Source organism: Hyperolius riggenbachi, chromosome 1 (genome assembly GCF_040937935.1).
Source record: "Hyperolius riggenbachi isolate aHypRig1 chromosome 1, aHypRig1.pri, whole genome shotgun sequence".
Taxonomy (NCBI): domain Eukaryota; kingdom Metazoa; phylum Chordata; class Amphibia; order Anura; family Hyperoliidae; genus Hyperolius; species Hyperolius riggenbachi.
In genome coordinates this window covers 239,026,884-239,043,354 of record NC_090646.1, presented here as the reverse complement: position 1 = coordinate 239,043,354, position 16,471 = coordinate 239,026,884, and the positions used below count along the sequence as shown (strand labels likewise).

Below are 16,471 nucleotides of genomic sequence, written 5' to 3'. Positions count from 1 at the left end.
GACCGATTTTGGATCACTAGCAAGAGAGAATCGTGGATAGTAGCACATTTAGCCATCAGAGTACATTGCTTTTATTTTATTTATTTTTTATTTTTTTTGATTAGCTTAACTTGCAATGTAACATGCTACCAGCTGCATTCCCCTATTCAGCAACATTTTAAAAAGATATAAAAATGCAGTCACACATCTTGCATGTAGTTCTATGGTGTAGCTATGTACCAGTAAATCATTTTTATCAAAGTAATGATCTTCACAATAAGCTATAAATATATCAGCATTCAGCAATTGTTATTTTAGCAGTTTAGGCAGTGTTGTTTTTTTGTTATTCTTCATGAGAAAACTGTGCAATCATTATTACCCTCCAGTGCTGTCCGAGTTACAGTAATAAAGCTCATCATACTAAAATCACAACGCCATTACTTTTGCATTCCACTAAGGTCTTACTTTTCCTGTGTGATCCATGTCTGCTACAGAACTCTTCCGCAATCAGCTAAGGACAGGAGGACCTTTGTGCAGTCTGCTGTGTACACAGTCTCTGTTCCAACGGGGCTCCCCCTCCCCTTCTCCTGTCATGTGATCACACAGCAGTAAAGAGCTGATGGCAAGATATTTCTTCTTGTTTCAGCCAACTTTTTCTTTATGTGGCAATATGGTGAAATAAAAAAATGATTATCAAGTTAGAATGCAGTGTTAAAATCTTTGTTTTAAAGCAGGGGTCCCCAACCTTTTCTGGCCCGAGGACCACTTACTGACCCAATTTATCTCCGGGGCCCGGCGGCGGGGGGGGGGGGGGGACGGATGGACAGGGGGGGGCGGGTTATTGCGCACGCTACCTAGTGGACAGTGTCATGCACAGCGGGTTATGGGGGGAGGGGCTGGGGTGCGGCGGAATAGCTAGCATAGTTGCCCCAGTATAGGGAGTTTAGTTGCCCCAGTATGGCTAGTATAGTTACCCCAGTGTAGCTAGTATAGTGCCTCATTATAGCTAGTATTGAGACCAGTAAAGCTTGTATAGTCCCAGTATGGGTAGGTAGTGCCCTAGTATAGTGCCCAGTATAGCTAATATGTGTTGTTTCCACAAGATTCAAACAGACTCCGGCACTCCAACAAATCTTCTCTTTATTCATGCCACATGTTACAGGTACAAAAAGCGCCCCTCAGTCTACAGCTGTTTCACGTGCATCACACGCCTTTTCAGGACACGTGGGGCCTCAGTATAGCTAATATAGTGTCCAGTATGGGTAGGTAGTGCCCCAGTATAGCTAGTAAAGTGCCCAGTATAGTGCCCCAGTATGGCTAGTAAAGTGCCCAGCATGGCTAGGCTAGTATAGTTACCCCAGTATAGCTAGTATAGTGCCCAGCATGGCTAGTATAGTGCCCCAGCATGGCTAGTATAGTGCCCAGCATGGCTAGTATAGTGCCCAGCATGGCTAGTATAGTGCCCCAGTATGGATAGTATAGTGCCCAGCATGGCTAGTATAGTGTCCAGCATGGCTAGTATAGTGCCCCAGCATGGCTAGTATAGTGTCCCAGCATGGCTAGTATAGTGCCCCAGCATGGCTAGTATAGTGCCCAGCATGGCTAGTATAGTGCCCCAGCATGGCTAGTATAGTGCCCAGCATGGCTAGTATAGTGCCCAGCATGGCTAGTATAGTGCCCCAGTATGGATAGTATAGTGCCCCAGCATGGCTAGTATAGTGTCCCAGCATGGCTAGTATAGTGCCCCAGCATGGCTAGTATAGTGCCCAGCATGGCTAGTATAGTGCCCAGCATGGTTAGTATAGTGCCCAGCATGGCTAGTATAGTGCCCAGCATGGCTGGTATAGTGCCCAGCATGGCTAGTATAGTGCCCAGCATGGCTAGTATAGTGCCCAGCATGGTTAGTATAGTGCCCAGCATGGCTAGTATAGTGCCCAGCATGGCTAGTATAGTGCCCAGCATGGCTAGTATAGTGCCCAGCATGGTTAGTATAGTGCCCAGCATGGCTAGTATAGTGCCCAGCATGGCTATTATAGTGCCCAACATGGTTAGTATAGTGCCCAGCATGGTTAGTATAGTGCCCAGCATGGCTAGTATAGTGCCCAGCTATAGCTAGTAAAGTGCCCAGTATAGTGCCCCAGTATGGCTAAAGTGCCCAGCAAGGCTAGGCTAGTATAGTTACCCCAGTATAGCTAGTATAGTGCCCAGTATAGTGCCCCAGTATGGCTAGTATAGTGCCCCAGTATGGCTAGTATAGTGCCCCAGCATGGCTAGTATAGTGCCCAGCATGGCTAGTATAGTGCCCCAGTATGGCTATTATAGTGCCCAGCATGGCTAGTATAGTGCCCAGCATGGCTAGTATAGTGCCCAGCATGGCTAGTATAGTGCCCAGCATGGTTAGTATAGTGCCCAGCATGGCTAGTATAGTGCCCAGCATGGCTAGTATAGTGCCCAGCTATAGATAGTATAGTGCCCAGTATGCGTAGGTGGTGCCCCCGCGGCCACCGCTCCTGTTACCTTATGAGCGGACGGCCGCTTCCGGATTCCCCCAGGTGCCTCTCTCCTTTATGCAGTACTATCTCCTCCTATAAAAGCAGCGCGTCTTGCGTCTGCTGAAAGGATGGAAGGAGGCGGGGCAGCGGCTTCCTATAGCGGCGATATGCATCGCCGCTACCATGGGAACCGCTGCCCCGCCTCCTTCCTTCCTTACAGCAGACGCAAGACGCCCTGCTGTTATAGGAGGAGATAGTACTGCATGAAGGAGAGCGGCGCCTGGGAGAATCCGGAAGTGGCCGCCCGCTCATAAGGTATCAGAAGCGGCGGCGGCCGCGTGCGGGGGGGCGGGAGAGATGACAGACCCGCCGCGGCCCAGCTGGAAACTGCCAACGGACCGGTGGTTTGGGACCCCTGTTTTACAGGATACCTGTGGCGAGGACAAGACATTCTTTTTAACTTACTTGGGGTTTCTTCCCAACCCCCTCAGCCTATCAGGTCCCTCGCTGGGGTTCAGTTCCTCAAACATACCTCCATGGCTGGGAGTGTTCTTTCTATGCACAGTTTAAGTCTTAACAAACTGCGCTCGTGCAGAATGCTCCCGGCTACTATTGAGGGGGTGCGCGGCCTGGGCTTCTTAAAATATTTTTAGAAATTTTGTGGTACTAGCCTACTTTAGGGGACCCAGCAGAAAACCTCATAGGGAACAGCTCCAATCACAGCACTGTCTACAGCAGGTAGCATTGTAATTGGCCAAATAGTGTGGGCATAGTTTACTACAACCAATCTGAACCCTAGCAGTTGGAGAGGGTGCCGTGCCCTCCACCCTGTCACATTAGCAGAATTTCCCTATGAGGTTCTCTGCTGGGTCCCCTAAACTAGACTTGCACCAATTTTGCTGCCTCATACCCTAGAGAGCAATATGTAGTTAACTGATGTGCTCCTCAACTTTGCAAAGGTTTGTGAACTGTTACACTTTGCCTTTGCCTATAGGGGAGGCCTCCCTCCCTGTAGAGCTGTATTTCACAACTCCCACTCCTAGGAGGCCTGCAGAATAAAGCTAGAGTAAAACTGGCAATACACTATAGAATTTTTTTGGCCTAATTCAACATTTAAATGTCTAACCAAGCAAAAATTGTGGTTCCTCACCTCACGATAAGCCTATAATCAACCAACAGGCAACATTACATGATGGGAATGGACTTTTTGTTGCGATATTGCCTGTAATGTTGATCGCAGTTTGGTCGGTGGCGTGGTTTAATAGCGTATGGGAGGCTTTAGGCACCTCCCCGATAGTCATATCTGCCTGTCTGGCAGCTTTAGTATATAACACAAGCACATCATGTCAGCAGTGATGCCTAAAGTTCTTTCAAAGATGTGCCTGTGTGACATAATACAGCTGTTGTATAGGCAGCTATGACCATTGGAGAGCTGCGTTACCTTGCAGGGCTCATGGGTGCTGTGGTGGAACACAGCACTACAGGGAAGAATGGGGATGGAAACAATTTGTGTCTGAAACATTGGTTTTTGCCTCCCCTATGGAAGTGTAGGACTAGGTTCACAGTGAGAGTTGCAATCTCTATAGCAGCAGGAAGACAACGCAACAGAACTGGAAACCTGTGCTGCACTTTATTCATGCATTGCATCGCATACAGTGAAGTAAACAGTAAATGAAAAGATTAAAGTATGTGTCACTGTACTGTAAATGTGGGCATTATGTGGTAAACGCACAGCTGGTATGTAATACTACACGGCATCTAGGTTTAGAATAGAAATTAAAATTGTATCGTGAGGACAAGGAAAATTAACCCTAGGTGCAGTAGGAAGTAGAGTTTCCTCTCCCTATCTGTGGAGGTGAAATCCTGGAAGTGGGCAGAGAGTCTCTGGAAGTGGGCGGTCCTCACAGGTGAGTATTTGCTGCAGTGTAGCAGGAAGTGGGCCTTATCCTCCAGGGCCCCATGGTCACACTGTCAGCACAGTCTCATCTCCCAGGACTTTTATGTCTATCTGTGCCACCCTGTCTCTATCTCTAGGCTGTGGGCGCTCAGATGGTACAGGCTCAGGGTCTGATGGCTCTGGGTTGGTGTAGCCTCTCCAGATATGGGCCATTGTGTACTCCCTCTGCAGTAATTGGTAAATGGTGAGTTTCTTTGAGTTCTTTATGTCAATCCACCATTCTTCTATCGTTCGTTGCTGCTTTCAAAAGTCCCTTTTATTTGGGTTTTTGTCAGGCTGTGTTGGTGGTCCTGGCTGGGCTGACTGTTGACACTTTGCTTTGGCTCCCTGGCTTAGTGATGCCTTGTGGTGGTAAGTGCTGGGGCTGCTGCTCCATATGTGTGCCCAGTATGAGAGTGCCCTCTGCTGGATAGTAAGCCATAGTGGGAATCTTTTTCACCGTGATGTTGCGCTCAGTCCCCACTTTCTTAGGCTGCTGACTACACACAGAGACAAGTCCCAGTCACAGTTAGGTAATATACTATAGCCGCACCAATATCCGTGTCAGCTCTTGCGATCCAAGGTCCTTTAAAAATATAAACACAACAAACCAGAGCTTCTCATAGTGAGTATTGCCTCATCAGTGACACCCTTGTGCATACACACACACTGCGTGAGGGTAAAAATTACTAACACCAGGGCTGAATGGGGATCACACACCCCCCTTGCTTTCCCTGCTCACCAGAGGAATTCTTGGTAATATTGCATATCATAAAACATCCATGCTGAAGAACCTTAAAAACATCAAGGGATCTCTCATAGCGTAAAAAAGTTTTAATAAGCTCCCAATGGCCCCCAAGTAAAAAACTGCGTACATAAGATTTTCTTGCTTAATGACATATCACATATCACAATACCACATCGCCGCCAGCTCCGGTCACCTCTCACATGCCCAGGCCGCGTCTCCTATGATGGATGGTAGTACAGCGTGCGTCCTCCAAGCTCCGCCCTACGCTATGTTGGTGGTCACCAGTGTGGAGCCATTTAATATAAATGAGGAGGTATTTGGATTGGTGGTGAATATTAACTCCTCCTGGATTCAGTGAGGTCTTTTAGGGTCTTATAGAATGTTGGTTGGAACAGGGCTATTACTCAAGAAGCACAATCTATGTTATTGTTAGACCTGTATTAGACATGCACCATTACATAGAGCACTATGGGCTTGATTTATTAATGTTACAGCGCTGCTGTAGTGCGAGTTAAATGAGCTTGCCTAAGGACATCAGCGCAAATTAATTATTATTATTTTTTGTATTTATAAAGTGTCAATATATTACGCAGAACTGGACAATAAATAGGGATACATACATTGCAACAAGGGGTAGCAAACGGTTATACACTTAATTAATTACAGAGTGGGACTGCTACGAGTGGTACAGGTAGCGTAATGTGCGCTACTTAGCAACGGCAGTGCCTTGTGAAGTGATAAGTGCCTGTCACTATCGCATAGGACTTTACAAGGAGCTGTCATTGCTAAGAAGCGCACGCTATGCTGCCTGTAGCATATGTAAAATGCCCACTCTGCAATTAAAGGACACCCGAGGTGAAAATAAACTAATGAAGTAAACAATTGTATCTATCCTCCTTCTCCTAAAAATGATTTTTTTTTTAAAGATATTCTAGTTTTATTTTTATATTTAAATATACTTTTTAAGTTTTTACTGTTTTGTTTTATTGTTTTTGCTCAATGACACATTCATTGAAGTATGCCAGAGCTAAAATCTATGAACTATTTACCCCTTATATCTCTTTCCTGCTCTCAGAAGCCATTTTCTGCTAGGAAAGTGTTTTATAGTTGTAATTTCTTATCAGTGAGGATCACACTGTAGTCTGATCCAGTCCTGACTCAGACAGGAACTGCCACTTACATACCTGAATGTTAACTCTTTCAGGCAGAAAAAAAAAAAAGGAACACAGCATAGTTATTTGTGTGCTAGGCACTGTGCAGAGTCTATCTCATCATGTCACATGTCACCTCGGGTATCCTCGCTGATATCATTAAGGCTTGTAAGCTCGTTTAACTTGCAATGCTTCAGCGCGGTAACGTGTGAATCAAGCCTTATCTTCCTTATTCAATCCACTTTTTTCATACATTTTCTCCTAGGTGATCATTGTTCTTCTTCTGTTTAAAATAACTTTTCAGCACTTATTGAAAAAGTAGGTGAAAGTCCAATCAAAATTATTAAAGTATTTTCTTTCTTGCTGGTGGTTTAAAAAGAAGTCTATTGATGATTCAGGAGTAGCAATGCTGCAGCAGGATGTGCTCCTTAGCAACCAAGGGGCAGACTGCTGTAACGAGAAAGGTAATAGGAGTGCAGCTAAGGCTAGACAGGTACTGGTGGTAGGGGATTCAATTATTAGGCGCACAGATAGGGTAATCTGTCGAAGAAACCGCGAATGCCGTACAGTCTGTTGCCTCCCGGGTGCTCGGGTTCGGCATGTAGCGGAAAGAATTGACAGATTACTGGGTGGGGCTGGGGAAGACCCGGCTGTCATGGTACACATTGGCACCAATGACAAAGTTAGTGGGAGATGGAAGGTCCTCAAAAATGATTTTCAGGTACTTGGAGATAAACTTAAAGCAAGGACCTCCAAGGTGGTGTTTTCTGAAATACTGCCAGTGCCACGTGCTACATCTGAGAGACAGAGGGAGCTTAGGGAGTTAAATAAGTGGCTGAGAAATTGGTGTAGGAAGGAAGGGTTTGGGTTCCTGGAGAACTGGGCAGACTTTGCAGTCGGCTACAGGTTCTACAGCAGGGATGGGCTGCACCTTAATGGGGAGGGTGCAGCTGCATTGGGGGAGAAGATGGCTAAACGGTTGGAGGAGATTTTAAACTAGGATCTGGGGGGAGGCGGGAGGATAAAGTCTCAATACATAGACAAGATGAGGTAAAAAGACAGTGGGAACCTATCATTATGGAGGGTGGAGAGGGGGGTGGGGACAGTGTAAAGATTAAGGAGGTTGGTAAAAATTCAATTAGCCCATTTCATGTAAACAAAATTGGTAAATGTGGTGGTAAAAATATAAAGTGCATGGTAACCAATGCTCGGAGCCTTGCAAATAAAATAGACGAACTAGAGTTCATTCTGAATGACAAAGGCTATGACATTGTGGGAATAACCGAGACATGGATGGATGAAAGCCATGACTGGATAGCTAATTTAAAAGGATACAATGTGTTTAGGAGGGATAGAACAGGGAAAAAAGGTGGAGGGGTTTGTCTCTTTGTTAAGAATTCTCTTACAGCTGTCCTCAACAATGAGATGGAGGAAGATTGCGAAGATGTGGAGTCCGTTTGGGTAAATATTCATGGTGGAAATAAAAGTTGCCAATTGCTTATTGGGGTATGCTACAGGCCACCTCTTATTAATGAAGCTGCAGAACTGCGATTACTACAGCAGATTGAAAAAGCTGCAGGTAAAAATGAGGTCATAATTATGGGCGACTTCAACTTTCCAGACATTGACTGGAGTATTGAGGCTACCCATTCTGGTAAAAGCAGCAGATTTCTGGCAGCACTACAGGACAATTACTTGACTCAAATGGTAACTGAACCAACTAGGGGGAATGCGTTACTGGATCTGATCATTTCTAATAGACCAGATAATGTATCAAATGTGCAGGTTCAAGAACATTTGGGAAATAGTGATCACAACATGATAACGTTTGAGCTGGTGACTGATAGGCCAAGGGGCAGCGGGACCACTAAAACTATGAACTTTAGAAAAGCAAAGTTCACTCAAATTAGGCAGGCACTAAGTTTGGTGAACTGGGATAATGTACTACAAGGGGAAGACACTGAAGGGAAATGGCAAGCTTTTAAACTTATACTCAATCAATACTGTAGTATGTATATCCCATATGGAAACAAAATGTCTAGGAATAAAAAAAGGCCTCTATGGATGAATAGAAAGGTTAAAGATAAAATGAAGAGGAAAAAGAATGCCTATAAGGTCTTAAAACAGGAGGGGACCGAGGCTGCACTAAGCAATTATAAGGAGTGCAATAAAAATTGTAAAAAAGAAATTAGGCAGGCAAAGATTGAAGCTGAAAAACAAATCGCTAAGGATATCAAATCTAACCCAAAAAAGTTTTACAAGTACATTAACTCTAAAAAAAGAAAGGTTGACTGTATAGGACTCCTAAAGGATGAGGATGGGAACTCAATGGTGGATGACCAAGGTAAGGCAGAGTTATTAAATGCTTTCTTTGCTTCTGTCTTCACAAAAGAAACAGCACTGTTGCAAACTACAGAGGCGGAAGAGTCTCAATCTTCTAACTGTAATATTAAATACTTAACGCAGGAAGAAGTGAAGGCAAGACTAAATAAATTAAAAATAGACAAGGCACCTGGCCCGGATGGCATGCATCCTCGGGTCCTAAGGGAATTAAGTTCAGTTATAGATAAACCCCTTTATCTTATCTTTTGTGACTCTCTTGCAACTGGCAGAGTCCCAGTGGATTGGCGTACAGCCCACGTTTTCCCATTATTTAAGAAGGGCAAAAAATCTGATCCAGGAAATTATAGACCTGTAAGTTTAACATCAGTTGTATGCAAACTATTTGAGGGGTTACTAAGAGATACTATACATGACTTCATAGTAGAAAATAATCTTATTTCTCAGCATCAACATGGGTTTACTAAAGACAGGTCCTGTTTGACTAACATGCTCAGCTTTTATGAGGTAGTGAATGCTAATATGGATATTGGGAATGCTGTAGATGTGATATACTTGGACTTTGCAAAGGCCTTCGACACTGTTCCCCACAAAAGTCTGGTGCAAAAGTTGAGGATGCAAGGACTGGGGAAGAGTCTGTGTTCATGGATAGGGAACTGGCTAATGGACAGAAAACAAAGAGTTGTGGTCAATGGATCATACTCAAAATGGGAGACTGTTAGCAGTGGGGTCCCACAGGGGTCTGTTCTGGGTCCAGTGCTCTTCAATTTATTTATTAATGACCTAGTAGATGCAGTAGTGAGCAATGTTGCTATTTTTGCAGATGATACAAAATTGTGCAGAATCATTAACTCTCAGGAAGATAGTGTCATATTGCAACAGGATCTGGATAGGATGGCTATATGGGCACATACATGGCAGATGAAATTCAATGTTGACAAATGTAAGGTCATGCATTTTGGACGTACTAATGGTCTAGCACCATACAAAATAAATGGGATACAGTTGGGGACATCAAACTTGGAGAAGGACTTAGGAGTACTCATTGACAACAAGTTAAATAATCGTACTCAATGCCAAGCAGCTGCAGCTAAAGCTAACAAAATTTTGGGATGCATTAAAAGGGAAATAAAAACTCGAGATGCTAGCATAATATTGCCCCTGTTTAACTCTCTAGTAAGGCCACATCTGGAATATGGAATTCAGTTCTGGGCACCACATTACAAAAAAGATATTGCAGTTTTAGAGCAGGTGCAGAGACGAGCAACAAAATTGATGCGTGGGATGGAAGGTCTCACTTATCAAGAAAGGTTAGATAAACTGGGTTTATTTAGTCTAGAGAAAAGACGCCTTAGAGGGGATCTAATTAACATGTATAAATACATCAGAGGGCAATATAATACCTTGGCGGATGAGCTTTTTGTCCCTAGGCCTTCTCAAAGGACTAGAGGACATGATCTGCGCATGGAGGAAAAACGTTTTAGCCATTTATTTAGGAAAGGGTTCTTTACAGTAAGAGTGATTAAGATGTGGAATGCATTGCCACAGGAAGTCGTTATGGCAAACTCTATACCTGCATTTAAAGGGGGCTTAGATGCTTTCCTTGCGTTGAAAGACATCCATGGCTACAATTACTAGGTAATGCCTAATGATGTTGATCCAGGGATTTTATCTGATTGCCATCTGGAGTCGGGAAGGAATTTTTCCCTTTAGGGGCTAATTGGACCATGCCTTGTAAGGTTTTTTTCGCCTTCCTCTGGATCAACAGGGATATGTGAGGGAGCAGGCTGGTGTTGTACTTTGTACTGGTTGAACTCGATGGACGTATGTCTTTTTTCAACCAAAATAACTATGTAACTATGTAACTATGTAACTATGATAATAAGGAGTAAATATATCACCTTGGGAAAAACTCAGGGGAAAAAGTCAATTAAATAGGGGCCTATGCAGTGATATAACTAAGGAGCTTGGGGTCCCAGTGCAAGTTTTTCATGTGGCTCCAAGTACTGGATTGATATGGAGCCCTGAAACTTACCAAGGACAGCTGTAGTGTCTGAGAGGTGCAATCATAGTAAGGAAACAGTTTGTTAAGGATTACCACTGTTCAATGCACATATACAGGTATTCATTATTACTAGCATAGTACCAAAAAAAGCTAATAAGATGAATGAAGGATGGACCCTAGTGGGAAATGCTGCTCCCTTATGTGTGTTTTTCTTTCTTTCTCTCTTTTCCTCTTTCTTTCATTCATTTGTGCACTGCATGTGGGGGGGGGGGGGGGGGGGGAGTCTTCACAAGCAAGATGTTTTCAGACACTTTAGCCCTCCAATTTAGGAATGCAATGTGATTTCTGCCCTTTAGGGATTATAACCCTGCCGGGCGACAAATCCGTAATTTTCCCGGGGACTTTGGCGTGTATCCCACTCCGCCATGCCCCCCTCCAGGTGTTAGACCCCTTGAAACATCTTTTCCATCACTTTTGTGGCCAGAAACAGTGTTTGTAGTTTTTCAAGTTCACCTGCCCATTGAAGTCTATGGTGGTTAGCAAAGTTCGCTGATTCACGAACCTTTTGAGTAAGTTCGAAAATCGGAGGTTTGCAACATCTCTAATAGGCACAAAATGACCGTCAGGCTTCTTAGTGTCCACACCCACTGCAGACTCTTGCCTGGACTATGGTATGCACAATATCACCATCTTGGAATTTGGACTGCTCGAAGTGTAATTGTGACTGGATAAATTACATCTTGTACTGCAGCAGTGCCAGGTATTTTTTCAATTGAATTTCTTTACTTGCATATTCAACTATTTCTTACTTTTGTTTCCTCATTTCTCTTAACATGTATCTTGAATGTTGCATGTTTATATTGTCTACTGTAGAAAATATGTAGAGGGTGATGATGAGGCGTACGTTAAAAAAGGGCGCCGGGAAAAAAGGGCGCAGGGTTTTAAAAGATAATCATGAATAACGTTTAAAAAAAATTGTGTTATATTTTGTTTAAAAATAATGTTTTATAAAGTTATAAATCATTTAATAATGTGTATAAAATCGGCAATTTTAAAAACGTTAATCTTCCCTGTTTAAAAATTGAAATTTATAATAACGTTTTATAAAACATTAATAAGAATTTTACTAAAGCTATACCTAACCCTACTCTCACACAGAACCCTCCCTGTACCTATCCCTAACCCCTAGACCCCCCTGTTGGTGCCTAACCCTAAGACCCCCCTGTTGGTGCCTAACCCTAAGACCCCCCTGTTGGTGCCTAACCCTAAGACCCCCCTGTTGGTGCCTAACCCTAAGACCCCCCTGTTGGTGCCTAAACCTAAGACCCCCCTGTTGGTGCCTAAACCTAAGACCCCCCTGTGATAAGCATTAATAACGTTTTAAAAAAATATGGTGCGGTTTTTCGTTTAAAAATGAAAAAAAAAAAAAAATTGTACGGTTTTTCGTTTAAAAGTAATGTTTTAAAAAATATTGTACTGTTTTTCGTTTAAAAATAATGTTTTAAAAATTATAAATCATTAAATAATGTGTAATCATGAGAAACAGTTATAAAACATTAAAAGTCTCCGGGCGCCGCTTTTAAAACGTTATTTTTCTCCGGCGCCCTTTTTTCCTGTTGGGCGCTGATTTAAACGATATTTATTATGGGAGTGAATGGCGGCGCCCTTTTTGTCCACCTGCCTCATGCGCCCAAATTTCCTGCTTCCGATGATGAGAAATATGAGAGTTACACCATCAGAATAGCTCAGATAGTACTCCAAAAGGGGCCCAATTGGTTGTTGAACACTTACATTGTCCTACTTTGATATATACAACCTATAGTGACACCACCAAATTAAACCTATAGGTTTTGTGTTGCAGCAGCCATACACTCAGTCTGGCAACACTGTCAAAATAAAGAAAGAGGCGGCAGACCAGTGACTGCAAACAGATGCTTGTATTGTGGAACAGACACTACATATTAACCCTTATACACCAGAAAAACAAAAGTTTGCTTTCCTAAAACAGAAAGAATTTGCGATAATTCAGGTTGGAGTGAGCTCGAGATGTCTCCCAGGCACCACTGCTGAATATATGCAAATTAACCATTGTACCCTTAGAAGCTAAACACACCTCCAGAACCGCTGGAATGCAATGATGTGTCAGCTTGTTAATATGTACAGAGCCATAATAATCCAACATGCATACAGACTGTTTCGGATTGTTTGATCCTCATCAGTGCATGGCATGGATTAATTTGACTCTATGGAGTAGGGCTTGTAAATCCGAGAGGCACAGACTAACCAGCAAGCTCATGGTGACCCAGAACTCATTGGGGTGTGTAAGGGACTACAATGGTCCTAAAAGCCCCCTTACTAAGATGTTAAGAAAAACAAAAGTTTGCTTTCCTAAAACAGAAAGAATTTATACACCAGAGGAAGGGCTTGTATGGTCCGTAACATGTAGTGTCTGTTCCACAATACAAGCATCTGTTTGCAGCAAGTGGTGTGCTGCCTCTCTTTTTCAATTTTGGTTGTTCCAGGACCGTCAAAGCAATCCAGTTAAGGCCTGGCACCAGCATATCCCTAATACTATGGCTCTGGGGGCTGTTACCGTGGAGTTTTGTATATCTATATATTGTCAAAATAAAGGAAGTATTTTGTGCTCTCCGGGGAAATCCTGAAATTAGCTGGACTTTTAGGTATAGAAAATTAGATATAATTCAATTCACTTTATTGTCATTGTGTAACACAACGAAATTACTTTTCATGACAACCCCACGGTGCATATAGGGAACATAGTGATAGTAACAAGGAAGAGAAGAAATTATACAAGTATGCCAGGTATTACAGATGTTTAAACAACTTGTACACAGTGTTAATTAGTTCAGAGGATTAAGAGTTCATCAAGTTTATGGTGGATGGGAAAAAGCTGTCTTTCAGTCTGTTTGCGTGTGTGCGGATTGATCTAAAACGTTTACCTGATGGAAGGAGTTCAAAAAAGGCATTTCCAGGGTGAGTGTTGTCGTTGAGAATGTTTTTGGCCCTTCTCACGCTGCGAGCATTATACAAAAGTTCCAGTGATGGTAGTTCAGTGTCAATAATGGCTTCTGCTGTTTTAACAACTCGCTGCCGGGCTTCTCTAGTAGCCTTCGTGCAGCTGTTGTACCAGGCCGTCATGCAATTGGTCAGAACGCTTTCTATAGTGCATCTGTAGAAATTAACAAGCAGCTTCTGTGGGAGGTTAGCGCTCCTTAGTTTTCTCAGAAAGTAGAGGCGTTGTTGTGCTTTGCCAGTTAGAGCTAAAGCATTGTCAGCCCAGGACAGGTTCTCTGCGATGGTGACTCCCAAAAATTTGAAGCTGGAAACTCTCTCCACAGCCTCTGCAATGATCATTAGCGGGAGGTGAGTGGTCTTTTTGATGGTCCTCTAGTCCAGAATAATTTCTTTGGTCTTCTTTGTATTTAATAACAGGTTGTTAATGTCGCACCATGCAGTCATGTTCCATATCTTCTTCTCTGTATGCAGCTTCCTCATTGTCTGATATAAGCCCAATGACAGTCGTATCATCTGCAAACTTAACAATTATGTTTGAGATATGGATAGGCTGGCAGTCGTATAATAAAGAAGCTTGGATTTTCCACACCTGTCCTTTGTTTCCAGTACAACTGTATATAGTATAGCATAGGGTAGCAGTTGTAGGGGGCTTAGAGCAGGAGTTTCAAACTCAATCATGTAAGGGTCCAAAATATAAAAACTGTCTAAGTTGAGGGCCAAAGTATTTACTAAAATTCACAATTACTAAGATTTACAATTACTAAACAGTCTCAAATTAAGTGATGTAACTACAGCAACCATGGGAACTCTCTCCTCCCCCTTCTGCAGAATAGCAATTTACTATTTATCTCCTCCAGTGCTGCTTTGGGTCTCCTCTAATCTTCTTGGCAGACACATGCTCTATGCTGCTTACCACTGGCTTTGAATGCGTGTCACATGTTCGGGAGCTGGAGGTATGCAAGTACAGTATGTGGGGAGAAGGGGCCGGGGTACATAGTGTGTGGGTGTTTTACCAGCCACATAGGGATTTGTATCCAAGAAGGGGATTGCTGCTGCACTCAGGTTCAAACTGACAAAGTTCCATCCTCTGGATGGGAAGGCAGTGTTCCGTTGTTGTGTTACTGCTTATAATGATGTAGATTTGAAGCTTTTGAGGGCCACATTAAATGGTAAGGAAAGCTGAGTTGTATTCAGCCCGTGGGCCTTTTGTTTGACCCCTGTGGCTTAGAGCATGACGCCCCCAGTTGCATGTAAAGTTTGTAAACTATGCTCTCATGCTGTCCTGTGTTACCTCTTCAAAGTTTTATAACAAACGTCTCTTTTAAGGGAATCTGAAGTGAAAATAAACTTATGATATAATGATTTGTATGTGTGGTACAGCTAAGAAATAAAATATTATTAGCACAGATATGAGTTTCCTATTGTTTCCAGTACAGGAAGAGTTAAGAAACTTCAGTTGTTAGCTATGCAAAAGAGCTTCTCTCGTTGTTTCTTCTTTGTTTATGGTTTTTCTGCAGAGAAAAGTTCAAAGGGTCAGTAGCCTGCTCTGTGAAATCATTCAAAATGCTGAGTGTATTGTGGACACTGCAATTATTAGATAATGATGCAACGTTATATAAAAAAAAAGCTATATACTTGAAAATAAAAATATGACACTATTTTCTTTGCTACTAATGTTTTATTAATTATCCGTACTACACTCCAATTCATTATATCATGAGGGTTTTTTTCGCTTTAGTGTCACTTTAAGTCTATAAATCAGGAGTATGTTGTAGATAATTTAGTAAATATGCATCTACCGGTATATGTGTACTGTTGAAATTACATATAACATGATGACATTGGTTGCAGGTTAATGTAAAATCTTTATTTTTTGTTATCCAATTACATTTAAGGATTTTATTAACACAGACTACATGTAAGCTATATTGTCTTTACATGTATGAATCAGACATATCAATTTCACGGGTACCACCAATCTCAGCAAAGTCTTCCATTTAGAACAACAGGACAGTGCGGATGCTTGAAAAGAAACAAAACAAAGACAGCAGTGAAAACACGTTTTTCTATTACAAGCTAACATAGTCAAATGCTTCAGAATTATGTATGGTTAAATTTGCCATAATCCAGTTTGGACCAAATTTGTCAAATTCACCTCAAAGCATGACAAAACTGAATTTAGACTGAACGTTTGCATTGCTTCTCTGAGTTAATTGCTAAGACCCCAAACATTGGGGTGTATGCACTAAGTTACATTAAGCAGAATTAAATGTGTAAATTCTTATACAAGATGAGTAGAGCATAATGCATTGCATCCTGCTCTACTTGTTGTGCAGTAAGACTTTTGGCACATTATTCTGCTTTATGCAGTTTCATGCAAACACCCCATTGTTACCAAATTTGCTACTGAGGTCAGAGATACTTGTGGGAACAAGACACCGTATAGTTGTTCGATGTTCTTGTAGTTTTTGAGAAAAAAAATGTAAAGTTTTGGAAAGAAAACACGTTTTTAAACCCATTGGGGAGAGGGGATGGAATTGCAGTGGCAGATGCACTCATTGGGTGTCTATATACAGTGGGTTGCAAAAGTATTCAGCCCCCTTGACGGTTTCCACATTTTGTCACATTACTGCTACAAACATGAATCAATTTTATTGGAATTCCACATGAAAGACCAACACAAAGTGGTGTACACATGAGAAGTGGAACGAAAATCATACATGATTCCAAACATTTTTTACAAATAAATAACTGCAAAGTGGGGTGTGCGTAATTATTCAGCCC

General features: G+C 42.4%; 2 protein-coding genes across 5 annotated transcripts in view; both read right to left on the bottom strand.

Annotated features, from left to right (window-relative positions):
- The window catches only part of LOC137504017 (alcohol dehydrogenase 1-like), a 51,502-nt gene extending 50,955 nt beyond the window's left edge, over positions 1–547 (bottom strand). The window contains exon 1 of the mRNA XM_068231908.1: positions 445–547. Within this exon, the coding sequence (XP_068088009.1) occupies positions 445–462 (18 nt within the window). The 5' untranslated portion in view covers positions 463–547. The remainder of the gene's footprint in view (positions 1–444) is intronic.
- A 14,985-nt stretch (positions 548–15,532) lies between these two features.
- The window catches only part of LOC137504005 (alcohol dehydrogenase 1-like), a 101,966-nt gene continuing 101,027 nt past the window's right edge, over positions 15,533–16,471 (bottom strand). For all 4 annotated transcript variants that reach the window (XM_068231896.1, XM_068231867.1, XM_068231887.1 and 1 more), the window contains one exon: positions 15,533–15,709. In XM_068231896.1, the coding sequence (XP_068087997.1) occupies positions 15,685–15,709 (25 nt within the window). In that variant the 3' untranslated portion in view covers positions 15,533–15,684. The remainder of the gene's footprint in view (positions 15,710–16,471) is intronic.